We start from the raw sequence: 19,980 nt of genomic DNA on the forward strand, positions 1-19,980 counted from the left end.
AGTTGACTTTTTTTGAAGCTTTTGTAAATTTACCAGAAATATTTATATTATGGAAATACTATGAATATTTGAAGGTTAAGAACCTTCATTTTAGGATTACTTCCTACCCCCTATCCTTCAAGGTTTAGCGTTTGAACCTGAGCTGGGTGCAAATGTCCTCGCAAAGTAACAGAGAGAAAACTGACAACATGCAATGCCTGAACATGGATGAAACATTTCTTATTTTTTGAAATATCACGGAATCTCAAAGGCTCAAATCTGATCAAATTTGACAAACCTTCAGATGCATCGCTACGCTCGAAAAAAATTTTGAGAGATCCGACCTTGTATACCTCTAAATCTCACGGGCTCAAGAGACTGCTTCTTTTTTTTTAAAAAATAAGTAGATTATTTTTCTCAGTATGTATCTATCTTTATTTCTAAAACAATTACAAGCTGTACAATAAGCTGGGGCCAAATAACATCCAGCTACACGGATCAATAAAAACAAATACAATTTACATACAATTGAGAGAAAGTCAAAATGCACTCATTGTCAGACAAAATAAACATCAGACTGAAAACTAGTACTTAAATAAAGCATGCTTAAATATTACGCAGACTCCTTCCGCGCTGAATACAGCTTTAAGGATTAGAGAAGGAGAGTTGAACTGAGCTCAGATGGATAGCATTCAGCAGAAAGGCACTAAGTCCGTTGCGGTTTTTTCAAACGTGTTCATTATGTAAAGATAATTTAATGCATGTAATTGCACAATGATAAAACTTAAAGGATTGGCCTCCTTAAGACTAACAATTTTTTGGTGAAAAAATAAAAATTGTTCAAACTTGGGGGCGTTTTTGAAAACACGGCTACAGATTTATTTTCTTTCTGCTAAATGCTACCCAGGTATCCCCTTTCTCTGTAGAGATAATGCCCATCGATTTAATTCTAGGTGACCAGGCATAATTAGGAGACATCAAACTTGCTCAGAATAGTTTTCCACTCGAAATGTTGGTAAGATATCTGCCATTGCATGACACAATCTCAAGTTGGTACCTCCGGTCAAGGAAAGCACTTTTTCTTCAATTAAATTGTCCCAGTAATGTGTTTTTCAAAGCAATCTCCTTCCTATTCCGTTTTGACTGATGACAAAGCATGGTGTAGTTTCGTCACAGCTGACTTGATCATCTGCGAAAGAGCTTCATCTTCCTCACATAATACTGACTGCTCAAACAAATGGGAAACATGTACATATGAGAAGCATAATTTAGCGAAAAGGTAATGAAAAAATATAAAATGTTATCCAGGGAAGATGGGATTGTGAAATATAAATTCTATTATCAAAAATTAGAAGTCAACCACTTTTCAGGCACTTTCTAAAATAATTACGAGCACTTTTCAAGACATTTCTGGAAATTTTTTCCTCAAAACAGGGTTATTTGCCCCAGTCGTGATTTTGAAATCATGAGGGTTTTGTCTGGTTTTTCTTCTTTTTCCTTTTACAGTTAATAACACTGTGCACACAATGAGCACTTAAAGCTGACAATCAGCAAAGAGTAAAATTCAAGCACTACAAAAAAAATCATGGTTTCAAGAAAATTCAAGATTAAGCATTTTTTCAAGCACTTTTCAAAGCCACGCGGACCATGATATAATCATGTCCTCTTCAAACATCTCCCTCCTGAAAAATTAAACAAACTGTGAAATGCCATTTTTCAAAAAGGCAAAGTTTACAAGCCTTTGTGCTTGATACTTCCGCAAGAGAAAATTTCAGATCATTAATTGTAATATTCTGCTACCAACAGAAGACAGACTGAGCTTTCTTCAAGCTTTTCCTCTAATAAGCAGAGAAAAATAAATTATCTCAAAAAGAATATTGTACAAATGAATCAAGCGAATCAGAGAGGAACCAAATTTTTGAGTATCAGAGAAAATATTTGAATCTACCACTGACTACTGTATACGAACGGGTGCTGGTAAGAAAATGGTAATAACTTGGTGCCTCCCTGCTAAACTCACTATCGGTCTAAAAAGTCGCTTCCCTGCCAAAGTCAATAATCTTAGTAACAAACTTGAGAAACAAATTTCATATAGATCAATGAAATCAATTATTTTAGCGCAATTCTCAATTTCCGACCCTCGGTCATATGTAAAAGATCTACATCCTTCAAACACTGGCCAATCATAGTGCTTGTTCTGTCTCGCGATTTGTGACTATAAGTGAGGGATCCCAGAAACTCCGCTCGGCAAGGTGTCAAAAAGACTCCAAAAACCCATAAAAACAAATTTTAACATGAAATAAATTGCATAATTAAAAACCACTTACTAGATCAGTTAAATCTATATTGGCTTTCTTTCCATCAACAGTTACAAACAACTTTTCTCCCTTGAATATTTTTGGTACAGAGTCTTCACCAAACATTTCTTGCAGCATTTCAATCAAACATTCCTAAAAGTAAAAAGTGAAAAGTCGATGAAAAAATTTGAACACATTAAGAAGTGAAACTAAAATCTTTGATTTAACTCTTAATGAAAGTTATAGACATGTAACTACATTATATACCGGATAATAGAAATTAATGTGGCAGTCAGAGGATTCAGATAATCTGATGGTCACTTAAAACAACGTTTCACTTGAATTCATCGAATGAAACGTCAGTGTAAATTCTTTAAAAACTTCTAATATCCGATGAACCTTAGATATAATCACTTAAATACAACATTTAGACAGCTGTTAAAAATAAACCTTGCAATGAAGAAGGATATTCAGGGTAACTTCTTCGGGGAAAGAGTATATCATCAAGTATTTCATGGTTTTTGTTTGTGTTTATTGAAGAGGCGCAAACAATAATTTTTATCATTGTTACTCCGCAGATTCTAACAATGAAAACTTTGAGGCATCAAGTCTTAAACTTGCCTTAAAATGCATGCGGTCCATTTTCATAGGTTGAGAGGGTAGAGATTTTGATGCAAGAGATGCACCACACTGCTCGGCTTGGAGTACAGCCGCCAGTGCTGCATCAGCAAACATATCATTGACAGGAGAAGCCACCCACTAAGGAAAGAAAAACAAACATTGAACTTGATTAATTTAATCTTGGTGAAAATTTAAAATACAATTCAGAGAGTGCAATGTAAAAATAATAGCAACTCCTCCAGCCCAAATCAGAAATTTAATGATAGCAAAATTAGATACATTGGTGCTTTTGAGCTTCTTTAAAAGCCGGAAAGAAAATTCACATTAGCATTTGCAACTATAAGCTTGGTAGCGGATGGAAACAAAGATTCACAGATGTAAAAGTATCTGGGTGAGGATTGTTGCAAAAACGAAAATTAGGTCAATTTTAGGGAAATAAAAAACGATACATCAGATAAAAACCTTCGACCGTTTTGGTTTATGTATACAGAAATTATTCGGTTGACTAAATGGACCGACTTAAACAGAATCAGCATAACTGCATTTTAAGGTTGCCTAATTTCTTCTCATGTTTTCTTTCATTGGCCGAGAAATATAACACATTGTGCTCTGAAACTTTCTGGGAATTTGCTTCAACTTATAAGGAATATATGCGGTATGAATACGGTAGAAATGCGCCCATGTACAGAAGATACCAGGCTCATGACAACAGTCCGTAATTACACATATATTATTTGTTTATAAAAACCTAATGATGGATGCAAGCCTGAGATGGCTATGGATTATTAGAAAATAAAAGAGGAAAATTCTACAATAAAATCAGAGAATAAAAGTTTTATCTATAAAAAAATCAATGCGTGCTGATCAATTTAAACAAAACTTACTCAATAAAGAGTAAACTTGGGAAGTTTCTCAGTCGAGCGTTGCTTGGTTCTTTGTATAAAAAGTAAATCTTGAACAAAGAAGTGGCAACACCTGATGTAGTTAGACCGATTGTGGTTAAAAGCTTCCAAATATAATGATGAAATTTAAAGGTTCACTTTACGGCTATGCAGAGAGCAATACATTCATGTAACTTACCTCCAAGGTGACAACTTTTTTATCTAAAGTGAGATCGATACAGTCGAACGCTCTTAACTTCTCTTCTGTCACTGATTCCTCAACAGGGCCAGCCAGATGTCCCACCAGGTACTTCAAAGTTGAAAACGACCCAGAGAAGTGAACCGAAAGTGACTGAGTTACCAAAGATGTTGCCATATCAGTGTACTCTGTAAAATGGAGAAGTAAAAAACTATCAGAAAACTAACTTTGATTACATGTGCAGAAAGAATGCTTGGTCCATAAAATTCTTACCGACTACTATGATTTTTTAAAAGACCAACCTACACAAGTCAACTACTGTACATCTTTTTAAAATTTACTCCCCTGCCTTACTCTGACTCAACTGTGGCCAGTATAATACAGCATTAGCTTCTCTTATGAGGTATACATTGCATTAAAACTTCTTACCGCCACTGCGCAGTAGGGTCTCAAAACTCGTCCATGAATTGACTGACCTGAGTAGATTGGTTTTGATTTTTTACAAAAAATGTTTGCACTCATTGTGATTCTAAAAAAACCTTTTTCATAAACAAACATAGGAGACAAGTTAACATTGCTAGAATAAAAGTAAATATTGGAGCATCTCAAAAAAAAATCTCTGATGTCCATTTTTTCCTATGTTGTGGAGTCTAAGGAAAAAAAGTTAAACAAGCGCAATAACAGGATTTGAAAAAGTATGCTAATAGCATGTTTCGACCATAAAATTGAGAGGTGTAGAAAATTAATTATTGAGAAATGAGGAGTTTTTTTCCAGATGATGGAAGGGGATACAAGGTCTGTTAGATTAGAAACCGGATTTTGGTCATTACTAGCCCACAATGCGTCCGAATTAGGTTTTCTTGAGCTTTTCTGATAGCTGGAAATATACTAAATAACGCCATGTTCACAGATTTTGTTTATTTTGATTAGTGTTTATTCTGTGTCATCTTGAATACGAGTAAGTCAGGTGCGTTTTGCGATTTCCATCATGCGATCACTGATAGAGCAAAGATTCAACATTAAATTTTGTTATAAACTCGGTATACCTTGTACCGAAACTTTTGGTATGCTAAGTAAAGTTTACCAAGATCGTTGTATGATATGTTCTCATTGTTTTGATGCTGCTGTGGGTTAAACGATTCAAAACGGGTCAGGAGTTTGTCAAAGATGAGGAGTATGGGATTCAACCCTCAACGGCAACTGACATTTGTCACGTGGAAGAAGTGCTCGAAAATGGTCGTTTCGAGCTTGTTGAACAGAGTAATATTTCTGAAAGCTCTGTACATACAATTTTGATGGAATATGTAGATACGCATCGAGTTTCAGGTACACTTGCCCCTTGATTGTTGTCCGTTGAACGAAAATCCAACCAAATGTCAATTTCCCTTTAGCTGCTTGAACGTTCCAACAATGATCCTACATTTTTGGATAGGATAATTTTCGGTAACAATACTTCAGTGTACGGCTACGATATGGAGACAAAACTCCAATCGTCCTTGTGGGTTGAAAAATGTAGTGCAAGACCGAAAAAAGAGAGACAAGTTCGGTCAAACATAAAAATCGCAAGACACCCTTGAGGTTGCCTTACTTCAAGCCACATACCAACGAAGCTAATTAAAATGTTTCAAATTTGTGAACGTAGCGTTCTTAAATATATTTTCAGCTATCAGAAAAACTCAAGAAAACGTAATTTGGACGCATTGTGGGCTATTTATGACCAAAATCCGGTTTCTAATCTAACAGACCTCGTAAACAGCATTCCTCCAGCAACCTCGAAAAAAGTATCCCTATTAATTCTCGGCATTCAAACACGTTCTGCCCATAGTTGTGAGTGGTTTTATTTAGTTCCAATCGTCCAAGGAGAGAGTAGAGGCTTCGCAATTTACAACATTTTTCTTGGGCTATTCAATCTCTAAGAATCTCTCCACCAAATGAAAAAACTGTTTTAAAGAAATTCCTTACTAGATAAATCCTCAGGCGCAACTACGTGATAGTTGAAGTTCCTTTTAATGACAATTCCTGAAAGATTGCTGCCTTTCACAGGTTTCTGCACAGCTAGGTTGCCAATGACCTGGAAAAATCAAGTGATTATTACATTTTGAAAGAAAAAACTGACAGACTTTTTAGATGAGATCATTTTACTTTTCCTCATCTTCCAAACTCAAGTGTCAAAGTTTCAAACCCAAAATTCAATTTTTTTACTCAAAGTAACTTCCAGGGACTTGCGTGTCTGGAGCAAAAGACACGTTCGAAAAAATGGTAGAATTTACTGAGACAGTAAGCTATATAAACTGGCACAAGAGCAAACACTCATGAGAGGATTCCTCAAATTCAAAAGTAAAAATGAAGGTACCTACCTTCGCAACTTTTTCACCACGAAAAGTGAGCTCCACAGCAATGGTGTTACGAGGGTTATGGACTTCCATTTTGGTGTCCGGATCATCTTCATATTCCCGCATCAAAGCAGCTTTGAGCCTAGCCATTTCATTTTGTTCTCCATGAACTAGAACCTGAAAACATAATCCATCGAAATGCATTTTAAGTCACACTGACTAATGCCAGTTTTTCTTTTTTCCTCAGAATAACTGAGTAAATGGGAAACAATTTTCAAGGAATTTTTTTGGATGAAAAACTTAGGAAGGTAAATAAAACCATTCTTGCCAAATAATTGTTTAGTTGACCTTCAGTGTAATATTTAAAAAGAATTTTCATGAATTAATATTAATATTTGACAGGTTATGGTCTAGTTATCTATTTTTCTGACTATTTTTGACATCTTATGTACTGAAAACTATTATGAAAAACTTCTCTTTTTTCAGTAAAAACTACTGAGAAAGCCACCTACTTAACTTTGATGAGCAAATTATGCAATAATCAACTTCCAGAACACACTTTTGGAAGATGCCCTATATCTTTCCTTCTTTGTGAATTAGGCAAGGCTGCTCAACTCAAGTTCATTGTTTTAAGGCAATTACACACTATACAGCATTAACCAGATAGGGAGCTGAATGACAAGCATTCAGGGTTCAGCAAGTGGTGAGTGTGTCTACAAATGTTTCCCTCCACACTACTCACCCACGTCAAATCTTACTCATCATTTGGCAAGCATCAAATTTCTAGAAAAAACAGCGAACATTTTCCGAGCGAGGAGAGAGTATTGCATATCTTAACTCGCCAGCTACAAAACAGCAACTCGATAATGGTAAAAATCTCCAAAAAATTTGGCAAGAGGATGAATGTAGCTAAGATGGTGTCTGGGAATCGTGATGAAAGCCCAGATTCTCTAAATTTCTTTGACTCAGGGTACAAAGACCGACTTTGAATAAGAACGGCGAATAATTCATCTTGCGTTGACTTACGGTCAATGTTGTCTCCAAATTACACAGGACCTAGCAAATATTCAGCATTCAGCGAATAAAGTTAGGCTGCGTAGAGTGGAGTCAAATTTCACGAAGAATTTAAACATGTCTTCTGTTGATAAGAGTATGATATAGGACTATGATGATATGGGACATGATCTTCTGGCTTCTGGTTTTTTTAAATCCAAACACCTAACATAAAAGTTGGGGACAAATTCATATTAGTTGAATCTTGCAATAATATACTAGCACCCAACTGACAATGAGATAGAATAAGAGAAAAGTAACAGTACCACATGTTGAGGGCGGAGAATGCGGATGAATTCACTTGTCTGCTGATAGTCAGTGTGAGCAGAAAATGAGATGTAGTCAACGGACATTTTAAGAGGAAGTTTCTGGCCTGTCATTGCGACAACTTCTTCTGGCTCCGATAGGATTGTTTTAGCTAACGTTCCCTCCACGCAGTAACCTGGGTAAACAAATGTGTGGCAACTTAGAAGCACTGAAATCAATACATGGCCAAAGCAAAGACAAAAGCAAAAGAAACAACTCATTTAAAATACAATTTTTCAATAGGGGGGAAAACAATTGCTACTTATAACTGCTTAATAGATTTCAAAAGATATTTTGCTAGCAGATTAATTTTAGCAGAAAATAGAAGACATTTGTCACATATTTTGACCGACACACACAAAGAACATCTGGAGGTATCTTAGAGCCAAGGTTTCAGTATCAGTAAGTAACAAATTGATAATTTTATTAAAATTTTGAAACAAAAAAAAATCACTTGGGGCTAAATGTCTAATGAGCTAAGATTCTCAGATAAAGAAGCGAAGTGCCAATATTATTTAGATGGGTATTTATTTTACATTTTTATTTTCATTAACTGGGTGAATTTCATGGATTATTATCAGAAAAAAAAATTATTAGCATTGTTAAAAACTAACTTTCATTGATTTTTAGACCTTTTTTTATTACTCTTTTTAGAGACTGAATCGCATTAGTTTTTTAAATTTTTATTTATTTCTCTCTCAACAAAAGTTATCTTCTAAAAAATCTGGGAGAATGGAAAAAGGGAAATTTTGAACTGGGAATTGCAGCCTTCTTTTCCACGGATCCACACAATTAACAATGAAGGATAGAAAGTTAAACGTATTTAAATCAGAAGGAGCTATACAGGGTTATTCAAAAGTTACGCACCACTGGCCATAACTTTAGTTCTAATTATGATTTCGATTTGCGGTTTGTGGCGTCCTTCCTCATATCGAGGAGGAAACTTTTTGAGGTACTTTTCAGTTCTTCACCCCCCCAGGGGGAGGGGGGGTGGGGGGCAACTCAAAAATTTCAAATGGCAACCCCCATCATGTGATACATCGTTAGAAAGAGTATGAAAAAAGAAAATTTTTGGCGCAAACCGGAAGTCGATCTGACCCCCCTGTCAAAAGTTAGGGGGGTCCAAAGGTTATTTAGGGGGTCCGTACCTTCATTTTTTAGAGTAGCTTCGGCGGCTCTTGGACATACCGTTTCTCTTTTCAAAGAGTCCTCGAATACTCCAAGTCTGATACCGAAGTCTTCATATTGCCCCCGGGCCACCACAGCCCCCCCGTAGGGGAGGATGGGCCTGTTACAATGAAACATTGCATTAAAATGCGAAAAGTCACAGAAGAGCTTCAAACTTAGCATCAAATCCGAGTGGAACTTCTTGCCAATGTTAACGCAAACGCAGCCTGCAACTTTAAAGTGAGTTTTCAAAACTCTTAGCCCCCTGCCCCCCCTCATTATTGGTTGCAGAGCGGGTAAAAACCGGGAAATTCACTACAAATAATGCCCGAAACTAATGTCCAACTTGAGGAGGACCCTTGAAACGTTGCGATCAGTCGGAGCATTGAAATACAAGGACTGCCACCCCCTTAAAGTACGGAAACATCCAAAACACCCTCGCTGCCCCCCTCATTTTTCGTTACGGAGCGGGTAAAAACCGGGAAAATCGCCAGAAATGATGCCCCGGTTCTTACCAGCTCTGCAACGAAAAAAGAGGGGGGCAGCGGGGGTTTTATGGGTATTTCCATCCTTAAAATGGGCGGCAGTTCCTGTGTTGCAGTTCTCCGACTGAGCGCAACGTTTCAAGGGTTCTCGTCAAGTTCTACAGTGGTTTCGGGCATCATTTCTGGCGATTTTCCCGGTTTTTACCCGCTCCGTAACGAAAAATGAGGGGGGCAGCGAGGGTGTTTTGGATGTTTCCGTACTTTAAGGGGGTGGCAGTCCTTGTATTTCAATGCTCCGACTGATCGCAACGTTTCAAGGGTCCTCCTCAAGTTGGACATTAGTTTCGGGCATTATTTGTAGTGAATTTCCCGGTTTTTACCCGCTCTGCAACCAATAATGAGGGGGGGCAGGGGGCTAAGAGTTTTGAAAACTCACTTTAAAGTTGCAGGCTGCGTTTGCGTTAACATTGGCAAGAAGTTCCACTCGGATTTGATGCTAAGTTTGAAGCTCTTCTGTGACTTTTCGCATTTTAATGCAATGTTTCATTGTAACAGGCCCATCCCCCCCTACGGGGGGGCTGTGGTGGCCCGGGGGCAATATGAAGACTTCGGTATCAGACTTGGAGTATTCGAGGACTCTTTGAAAAGAGAAACGGTATGTCCAAGAGCCGCCGAAGCTACTCTAAAAAATGAAGGTACGGACCCCCTAAATAACCTTTGGACCCCCCTAACTTTTGACAGGGGGGTCAGATCGACTTCCGGTTTGCGCCAAAAATTTTCTTTTTTCATACTCTTTCTAACGATGTATCACATGATGGGGGTTGCCATTTGAAATTTTTGAGTTGCCCCCCACCCCCCCTCCCCCTGGGGGGGTGAAGAACTGAAAAGTACCTCAAAAAGTTTCCTCCTCGATATGAGGAAGGACGCCACAAACCGCAAATCGAAATCATAATTAGAACTAAAGTTATGGCCAGTGGTGCGTAACTTTTGAATAACCCTGTATCCGTTTTGACACGACCCCTGAGATACATAAGATTACATGCATGACAGGGCTCATGTCAAAATCGATAAAATTCCTTTGGATTTAAATGCATCCAACTGCAAGAGAACTCACCGGCAATGATGACTCCATTCTTGGAATCTGTGCACCATGATTCAAACAATTCTCTTGAGAGACCATTTTGCAGCATACCAGGTGTAGCCATAATCACGCATGGACCAATGTCATCAAAATGATCTATACCCTGAAAGATCAAACATGAAGTCTGAATACCGAGAGCACCAAGATGAAACATAAAAAGAAAATTAAAAGGAGGAAACAGTATTTTCATTTTGATGGTAACCAGGCTCCTGAAATCAATAAAGTTTTCACACCATCTGGCAAATTTTCCAGAATTATTGTGGTAAAAAATTTTCCATGTTGAGAAAATGAGTCACAAAATGCTTGTTGTGCCCCAAATTTACCTTGATTTGTAGATCCAGCATTTCCTGCCACCTTTAAGTCAACGGTGGAAGGAAATACATCAAAATTCGTTCTGATTGGAAAATCTGCCCAGTGTTTGAATCCAACAGGGCACTGTGCGCAAAATGCACTTAAGAGTTTCTTATTTGCGTCTAAATAATTGGTGGTGGGGCCAAAGTTAGTACCGAAAAATGCATGATCATTTAAATATGGAAACATTGGAACCTAGGTAACCTTTTTTGATTGACACTGTAATCTGTTAGGAACTCCTTCAAAAGAATTTAATTGGGGAGGGAAAGCTATGAAAATGTGTGATTGGTTAGAAAAAGCCTAATTCTAAGGTGCCGAAAGACATCCAGTACTTCAGAAAAAAACGTTTAGGCCCCTAGATATTGACCAAGCAAAGTAGGTCTAAAAATTTTTCAGTGAAGTTCAACCGCTGAATCTGTTCATTAAAAGTTAAAATAGGAGACCCTAAAAGATACTTGAAGCTCGTTTATTGTGCACATTCAAAATATTCTCTAAATGAAAAGCGACTGAAAAGATGGTCCATTAAGTAAGAAATATTTCCAGAAATTCGATACTTACTTTTAAATTTGAGATATGTTTGAACACAAACGGATTGTTAATTGCTATTTGCCTACGGATCCTTTCGTTCATGGCATTGATGAAGGTTTGATAAACAGCCATACACTTTTTTGCTAGTGATGAAGCATAGTAGATTGGAATGTCGTGAAGTTCTGGGTGCTGACTCCAGTATTCATCTGTAGAAAAAATGCATTAGCAATAATTTTTTGTACGCTGCTCAACTGTCGCTGTGTTGTAGTGGTCAACTCAATGGTAAAAGTAGAGAAATTTTAATTATCTTGATCAAGTAGATTACCAAGGTGGCAGATTTGATATTATACTTTATATTTTTGGAGGACAGCCAATTATTATCACTACTAATAGTTTCAAATGTTCAGAATATTTTATGAACATCAGATGTTATTCTATTGAAATGAACATCAGTTCTGAAACAACGCAATCAAGATCCACGTTTTCCATCATTGACATGCAGTTATTAATGTTGATGATAAAATTAAAGAGGCATTTTGTATCTTTCTCAGCAACAGAGCCAACATCTTACCATACTCATTTTATCTTGTGCATGAAAATCTAATCGGGGCTGTCTGTTAAAAAAATCCACAAAAAAACAATGATTCAAAGAAAAGACTGCCATAAAAATACTGCGTTTATGGTGAAAATTTAACTTTAATTTATTCAAATGGGCCTGTTGCAAACTTTTGCTAGAGCAAAACTAAGAGTTGTTTCTTACAGATAATGCCTCAAAAATCACGATGAGCGCATCGGCAAAGTCTGAAATGCACTCATAATTTCACAATCTGCGTAAGAAATTTGCGGTTTTTTGAGCTTCCCGCTTCGAAAACGATACTACGGTACAGGTGAAAATCTTGTTAGAGGAGTCGTTCCATTGGCGGCAATACTCATCATGGCCGACGCCAGTCCGCCAAAACACGTGTGATGGGACGAGATAACACCTGAACAGGATTAAACCAGATAACAATCGGCGTCTTTACGTTCATATTTTCCTCGCCCGCCTTAATTGACCTTGAACTCTCCTCGAATTACGCGAGGAACTGCGCAAGCGTCGGCCATGATGAATATTGCCGACGATGGAGCGACTCCTCTAACAAAATGTTCACCTGTGCAGTAGTATCGTTTTTGAAGCGGGAAGCTCAAAATAACGCAAATTTCTTACGCAGATTGTGAATTTATAAGTGCATTTCAGACTTTGCCGATGCGCTCATCGTGATTTTTGAGGCATTATCTATAGGAAACAACTCCTCATTCTGCTCTAGCAAAAGTTTGCAACAGGCTCATTGTAGCTTACAAAACAGAATATCCAAATCGGCTCCTTTGCGTTTAGAACTGGATTCTCTAACAAAACGTTCAATTTCAAAGATAAGCTTAAAATAAAATCTTACCCAAAATAAGGAGGAGTTCTTGAGCCCGACCAAGGGCAAAAACTGGGATAAGACACCTGCCACCTCTGTTGACAATATCATGGACTAATGATGTGAAGCGGGCTTCTCTGTCTTCCCTTTTTTCGTGGATGTGAGTGCCGTAAGTTGCTTCCTAAAATTTTTTAAGAAAAACAAGAATTCAATACTGCAATACTACAAGATAAATACTACAAGGATACATAAGATTTTTCTTCCTTTTTTTCTTAATGCACCGGATTTTTCTATTTATTTATTCATTTTTTCTTCTTTTGATTCAAATTTATTATAAATACAAAATCAGTCAAAACATTTTTTAGTCAAGCTATTATTGTTCCAAGTTGAACATAGCTTTGCCATTGTGGATTTCTTTCATCAATCTCTATGTGTGTTTTGTAACAGAAATTTGTGCATAAGTAAGGTTTTTAACGCAACTTTATCATTTTTCCAATTTCCTAATTAATTTGTATCATAAAATCTGATGCAAGTATTTAACTATAAATACTTGTGATTTGTTTCTGTCAGGTCATAATATATGATAATGAAAAAATAAAAGTAAAATCAAAATAAATTAATTATACATTGGACACTTACAGTAATTAAGATATCAGGTCGCACGGATGGGATTTCGGCTGCCATTAAATGCCTATCCTCCTGTCTTGAAAAGTCACCTGTGTACAATATCTGTAAAAATTTCGCAGATTTTCACATTAGGAGAAGACTGACTGATACTCTTATAGATATGTAAGTATGTTCCTGAATTGCAAATAGGTAGGTACATATTCAAAAAAATTCTTGGAAATCGGATTGGACAGAGGGAGGCGCAACTAATAATGCACCTGAGACAAACTCGCTTCATTGAGAGGATGTGCTTATACAGTGATAAAAAAGCATGACAATGCATGTACTTGACTTGGAATTAAAGGTTCCCAACATTTAAATTGAGCTAGTCGGTTTCTGATGAGTGAAAGTTAGTCCATCTGATTTGATAACAGCTAGCAGCCATTGTGAAGTAGACGGCAATTCGCCAATTGGGGACTGGATTTCAAGCTATGCACTGCCTTGAAGAAATTACTAAAAAAACTGCTTGAGAGAATTTGCTGAGAGTTTCAAGGTATTGTACACCTATCTCAGTTTTTGCTTAAAAAAACAAAAATGAGAGGAAATTTAGGCAAGTGAATACAGTTAAACTGATTATGTGTTAAGTCTTCCGATTGAGGAGAGGAGGAAGGTAAAAAGAGGAGGAGATAATAAATTAATATAGTAATTTACCTTGACTCCTGCGATTTCGACCATGAACATGGCAGCTCCTAGGACGTGCCCTGCATTGTAGGCCCAAAACTTCACTCCACCAACATCTTTTTCTTCGTGGAAGTTGATCGTTTCAATCTTGTCCAGGCTTTTTTCCAAATCTGACTCTGTGTACAGCATCTGCTCCGTTGCAATGTTGCTACATGAAAAGTGACAAAAAATTAGTCTTCATCAATCTAGAAGAAAAAGCTTAGCGTATGGATTCTTGGTGACTCAAAGAAGATAAAGAGAAGTGGGATGGACAGAGATCTTAGAAAATCAAATCCTTCGTGTGAAAATCTTCTTAATTGAATTTTCTGTCAAAAATATCTTACGTCCACTCTTTCATCTCAAGATGCACAAGTGTGCACTACGAAAATAGCAAAGAACCTGCTGCAAAAAATCGTGGAAAAAGGATTTGATAGATGATTCAGCTCGGTAATTGGAATCCCAAACCCCCTGTTTAAATATCCTATGAATCCAAGTAAGAGCTTCCGGCAGGATAGCCCAGCTGATGCTAATGGAGTCGTTTCAGGAGCCGCACCACCACACTTAGCGACTAACCTGTATTTCGTTGTGTCTTGTAGGTTGCAGAGCTTATTTGAAGAAATACCTGATGCTGCTGGTCTTGAGCATCATTCAGAAATAAACATCTTGTAACTGATGTGGTTACAGACGAGACACACACATTTTGAAGCTCCAATATTTATCTAATAATTCAAAGTTCATTTTATTTTGCTCTTTTCTACAAGACCAGCACCAGTGTATCAGCAAAGGTACAAACAAAAACACCACGGCAGTCAATGTGTTACAGCTATTTCTTTTAGAAGTAAAACAAAGGCTTTCATGAGTGATATTCTTCTCTGCCACTCTTGCGTCAATGTGCCTTACGATAATTCTTAGTAATCTCTGTAATACAATTTGCGTAACTCATTGATCATATGGAGATAAAATGGCTGCGCCCTGACTTATGGCATCCTTGACCTGAGTCTACTGATGGAAAATAGATAAAGGTACATACCTCACTTTGATATAATCTGACACAAGCCACCTGTAAATTGCTTTTGTTGCATGGGTCATGTAACAACGGCCTTTGAAAGAAGTTTTTAGTAAGAACCATGGTAGGGCACCAGAATGATCCAGATGGAAACTGTTGGAGAAAATAAATCATACTTATATATTTATACTTATGTTATATGCGTAATTTTACACTGGTAAAATTGATATAATAAGACAGTAGCAACTTGTAACTTTGATCTAAAGTGTAAGGGGAAAAAACCTTGATTACAGAACCTAAAGATGATATGCCTAGTAAATTGATTCTGTTGAGTTATGGAACTAATGGGAATTCAAGTACATCGTGGCCTGAGCTCTTGCATCTTCTGCATCAGCAGGTGTCCAAAAGAGATTTATTACTCCAGGGAAGAGGAGTTCTGGATCCTGCATTTACAAAAACATATCGCCACAGGATGCATATAAAGGAAAAGAATCAGAGAATTGAAAAAACTGAAAAAGTTAAAATATTTATGAAAGAAAAGTTTATGAGGGTTTTTCTACAGAGCTTCAAAGAGGAATTTGTGGTTAGAGGGACCAATTTGGCAGCTAGAACTTACTGAGATACTAGTAGAATATCAATTTCATGGGCTTCAATAAGATCCACGAAAGGCAAAGCATCCATGCCAGATAGACCAGGATGAATGCCACAATCAAGCTGTGACAAAATAAAAATAAAAATTAATGCAATCAATAAAGATAAATCAAAATGTATGACCTCATGGTCATGCAAAATTTAAAGGTAAAATATTCTTGTGCATGTTGAACTATTAGAAAATGCTGATTCATCCAAAGATTGGTTTTGGCATTAGCGAGAGGTATCAGTGCAGAAACTGTGCGGTGTTCATAAATTTTACAACCATTGTAGATAGTGTCTCCTCTCTCCCTAAAAAAAAGCTATTAAAACAAAAAATACAGAGACACGAAGTCTTCAAAAAATGTGTTCATCTATAAAATACTGAGCGAACAAAGCACAAAAATAGCATGAGTTTCAAAATTGACCAATTGTTGAAAAAGTTATGAAAGAGAGGTCTAATCTGAAAAAAAAAAAAAAAAAAAGAAAAGAAAAAAAAAAAAAAAAGAGGAAATCGACGGTGTAAGTCGGCAATCACATAACTCGTTTGCGGTGTCTGAAAATCTCCGCCCCTATGTTATTTTTTTAAAGGGGAACAAATTGACATCATTCCTTGAAGTTTTTGCAGAATTTTCCTCGCACAGAGAAGAAAAATAACGGCAGTTTTAAAGAATTACCGGTGTGTAGTTTTCCGTTAAAAAAATAAAAGTATGGCAGGAAGTCTGCGACTTCGCAAACCGAGTTATGTGATTGCCAACTTACACCGTCGAAACGCTGTTACATGACATCAAAAAGCTGTACAAACTCAATAGATTACTCTAATATCAAAATTTCTCCAACTTTCCACATCAGAGAAAAATTGTAAAAAATACTACTAACTCAGCTCATACAGCACGTTCACAAAACAAAATAAAATTTCTTTGTGTTAATCCTCGCTTTTAGTTCATAATTTCCATACTGTCTTCTCAAAAATCTAATAAAAACACCCAATACATAAAATTGCTAAGCTAACATGTGTACTCCCTGAGTAAATAGCCACTTCTCAGTTTAGAGAATCACCGGTGATTAATAGATTGAATCATCATTACCATAATTTTCTTTCCTTTGAATTCCAGCATGATACAAGACCTTCCGACTTCTTGGCCTGCACCCCTGGGAAAATAGAAAGAAAAGCAATATGATTAATTTCCTAAAGCTTCTATTTAAATGGGGGAAAAACATCAAGATATACTACAAAGTGACTGCAGACTGTATTTAGACTAACAATCAGATCTGATATCTACAAATAAAATAGAAAAAGGAAGTAGGTAATAGTTGAGGGGCTTGGAGGAAAAGGCACATATATACAGTTTTTGCTGTATTGAGTAATACAGGTTTGAAGTTTCAAAATTACAAGATCCTTGTGGCGGAGAGAAAGTTCAAACTGACTTTTTGATGATTAAAAATTGAAATTTTGGGAGCAAATTTTTCACAAAAGATGCACTACGACTACTTTTACTTGAAATTTTTAATGACTCAATTCTATCCAAGAATGCACTTATGCGCCTTTTCCTCTATGCCCCTCAGTTCCAGATTTAGATTCAATCAGTTGCCCTAACTAGCTCTGACCAGACCATGAATGACCGTGGTTGAGACCTGTATAAATGAGAGAATTGACAAATGCAAATCAGTGACAGACATGTTTTAACAGTAGCTAATTTAACCACACATCAACCATGTAAGTCAGCAATCACATAACTCGGTTTGCCACGTTGCAGACTTCCTGTCATACTTTATTTTTAAACGGAAAACTACTCAGCGGCAATTGTTTAAAACTGCTGTGATTTTTCTTCTCTGTGCAAAGAAAATTCTGCAAAAACTTCAAGGAATGATGTCAATTTGTTCTCCTTTAAAAAATAACAGAGAGGCAAAGATTTTCACACACCGCAAACGAGATATGTTATTGCAGGCTTACGTCATCGATATGAATGGAGGTAATAGCAAAAGGGTAATAAAACTGCCGTCATTTACAATGTACCATTGCAAATATTCATGCAGTAGCTACTGAACTCCTTAATTCGTTTGTTGACTTTTCTCTTGTTTACAGTTGTATTCAGGAGAAACTTTGGTACTTGGGCTGCTCCGTAAATGCAACGCAGGCCCACTCTCAAAGAGCTATGGCACCTCGGAATCTGGGCTGCAACTCACCACCGACGCTAGCGCTAACGCTTGCGTCAGTAAACACTCATCAACCGGATACATATAATTACCGGAGTTTTATAATTTGTATTACTTATTCTTGTTTTTTGAGAGGAAAATTTTAATGAATATTTTTGTAAAATAGTAGTTGGTTCTTTAGATATATGCTAATTAGAAACATAAAAAAAAATTAACCTAACCTAACCTAACCTTACCTAACCTAACCTAACCTAACCTAACCACCCGAGGGATGCCTTACGTGGCGTAACCTAACTAATGGGTCTGTTACGTTAGGTTACGTTGCGTTAGGTAAGGTTACGTTAGGTTACGTTACGCCACTCAGGCTTGTAGGGTAAGATCCTCTAAATCCCGTCATCCTAAAAAGAACAACGTCATCCTGAAAAGGATAACGTCATCCTAAAAAGGAGATAACGTACGGAAACGGTACGGTACGGTACGGAACGGATTGAATCAGCCCAGGTACCGAAGTGTCTCGGAGGAGGGGTCAACGGGTCTGCAGAGAAAGAGTGGAGTGGCTGCGAGGAGCAGCCCATGTACCGAAGTACACCCTTCAATCTTATCTTGATTCTCGAAACATATAAAAATGCAAGAAATGAGTCTGTGGTTCTTCAATCACTTCATACAAGTTTGTCAACCACTCTGCCAAGCACTTTAACGAGAAACCTAACGGTTCTCTGTCCAATGCAGTATTATACTTACAGAAAAGTTTTAAGGTACTTACAAAGGCCTGATAGAGAGTACATCGCTTTCTTCCACAGGCACATCTGATTTCTTCCTCGACATTGTCGCAAATAGTAAGTTTCAACTTTCGTAAGGTTAATTCGGTTTCATGAGATTAAGCCCTCTGACAGGTAGTAAATTACTTAAATTGGTTGGTGATGAGTTTGATCATACGTTTAACATGTTATTTAGGCAAGTCAATGTGATAGTTCGCTTAAAACAAAGTCGATTGAGTTGAGTATAGCGAGCAGAGTCAGTTGCATTGACATCAGGAGTATGAAACAAATTAGGGCACAGGAGTACAGCATTTTTCACTGACGGATACTAGGGACGACAAAGGCACTCTTCATTTTCGATAAACTGGTGAAAAAAAGAGTAAATCAGCGTGAGAAAGCCAAGGCAATAGATTTATACCGGCTGAAAAGTTTATTTCCGAATTTTGTAAACAGACTCGTGCTGATAAGTTTGGTTAGGTTAGAGGTTACAGATGCACGGCAACGCCAATTGCATCGAAAATCCGATCGGCGGGAAGTTTAAAATAACGCACGTGGAATAAGAGAGCGTAACCGTTGGTAGGAGGGGAAACGAATGACGAAAAAAAGCGACTTTGGCTAAATCATTGCAATCCTAACCAAGCTGCCCTTACGCTAATCAATTTTATTTATTTGTTCTAATTCATCCCTTACATTTATTCATCCATGAATTACTTGCTTGACGTACAAATTCCTGCTTACACAAATAAGGCAATTTTGAAGCACATTACCTACTTATCCCGCACTGAGACTTATTTTAGAGTGAAAATCAAAGAATTTCACGACCTACGCCTATCTGCAGCCAAATATGGCTGATTATCATTCTCGAAGAATTACTTGAGCACGCCATATGCTAACTTTTTCGGCGAAATGCGGCGAATTTTTTTAAAGCTTGCTTAAAGTTCAATTTTCATCTTTTTGAAATAGGTATAACTTTAGAGTTACGTGGCAGCCTTCAGATTTGATATAATTTCAATTATTACCAGTGCAAATGTTCCTCAGAGTCTAAAAAATAAGTTTCAGGCATTAAAATTTACATGCAAAAATCTCACAATAAAATACAAGCAGGGTCGGACTGGCTCGCATCTGAGGGCGTATACCCTTGGCTGGTTAAAGGAGCGTAATGTGATATTTCCTGATGAGGCAAGAAAATTTTGGCGAAGCAGCACAAGTTTACGCTATTTCAGGTTCTAAGTTTATTAATTGTACAGAGGAAAAATTGTAAAATTGAACGCATTGAAGTGACCGGCAGACTTCTGAAATTAAAGAAAACAAAAAAAATTAAAGCCAGTAGACGCAACCAAGCACCATTATTTCCATAAGAAC

General features: G+C 37.1%; 1 protein-coding gene across 1 annotated transcript; it reads right to left on the bottom strand.

Moving 5' to 3' along the window:
- Window positions 1-387: 387 nt before the first annotated feature.
- Window positions 388-19,089, bottom strand: Cpsf73 (cleavage and polyadenylation specificity factor 73). The gene is made up of 16 exons (XM_072303464.1): window positions 18,624-19,089; window positions 16,792-16,855; window positions 15,690-15,787; window positions 15,098-15,226; window positions 14,059-14,236; window positions 13,381-13,470; window positions 12,772-12,922; window positions 11,372-11,547; window positions 10,436-10,565; window positions 7,630-7,805; window positions 6,335-6,487; window positions 5,940-6,048; window positions 3,978-4,165; window positions 2,898-3,035; window positions 2,307-2,429; window positions 388-1,204 (listed from the first exon to the last, which is right to left on the bottom strand). Exons 1-16 carry the CDS (start codon window positions 18,683-18,685, stop codon window positions 1,109-1,111), a joined length of 2,061 nt encoding a protein of 686 aa, XP_072159565.1. The 5' UTR covers window positions 18,686-19,089; the 3' UTR covers window positions 388-1,108.
- Window positions 19,090-19,980: the final 891 nt, after the last annotated feature.

The sequence above is a fragment of the Bemisia tabaci genome, chromosome 8 (genome assembly GCF_918797505.1).
Source record: "Bemisia tabaci chromosome 8, PGI_BMITA_v3".
Lineage (NCBI taxonomy): Eukaryota > Metazoa > Arthropoda > Insecta > Hemiptera > Aleyrodidae > Bemisia > Bemisia tabaci.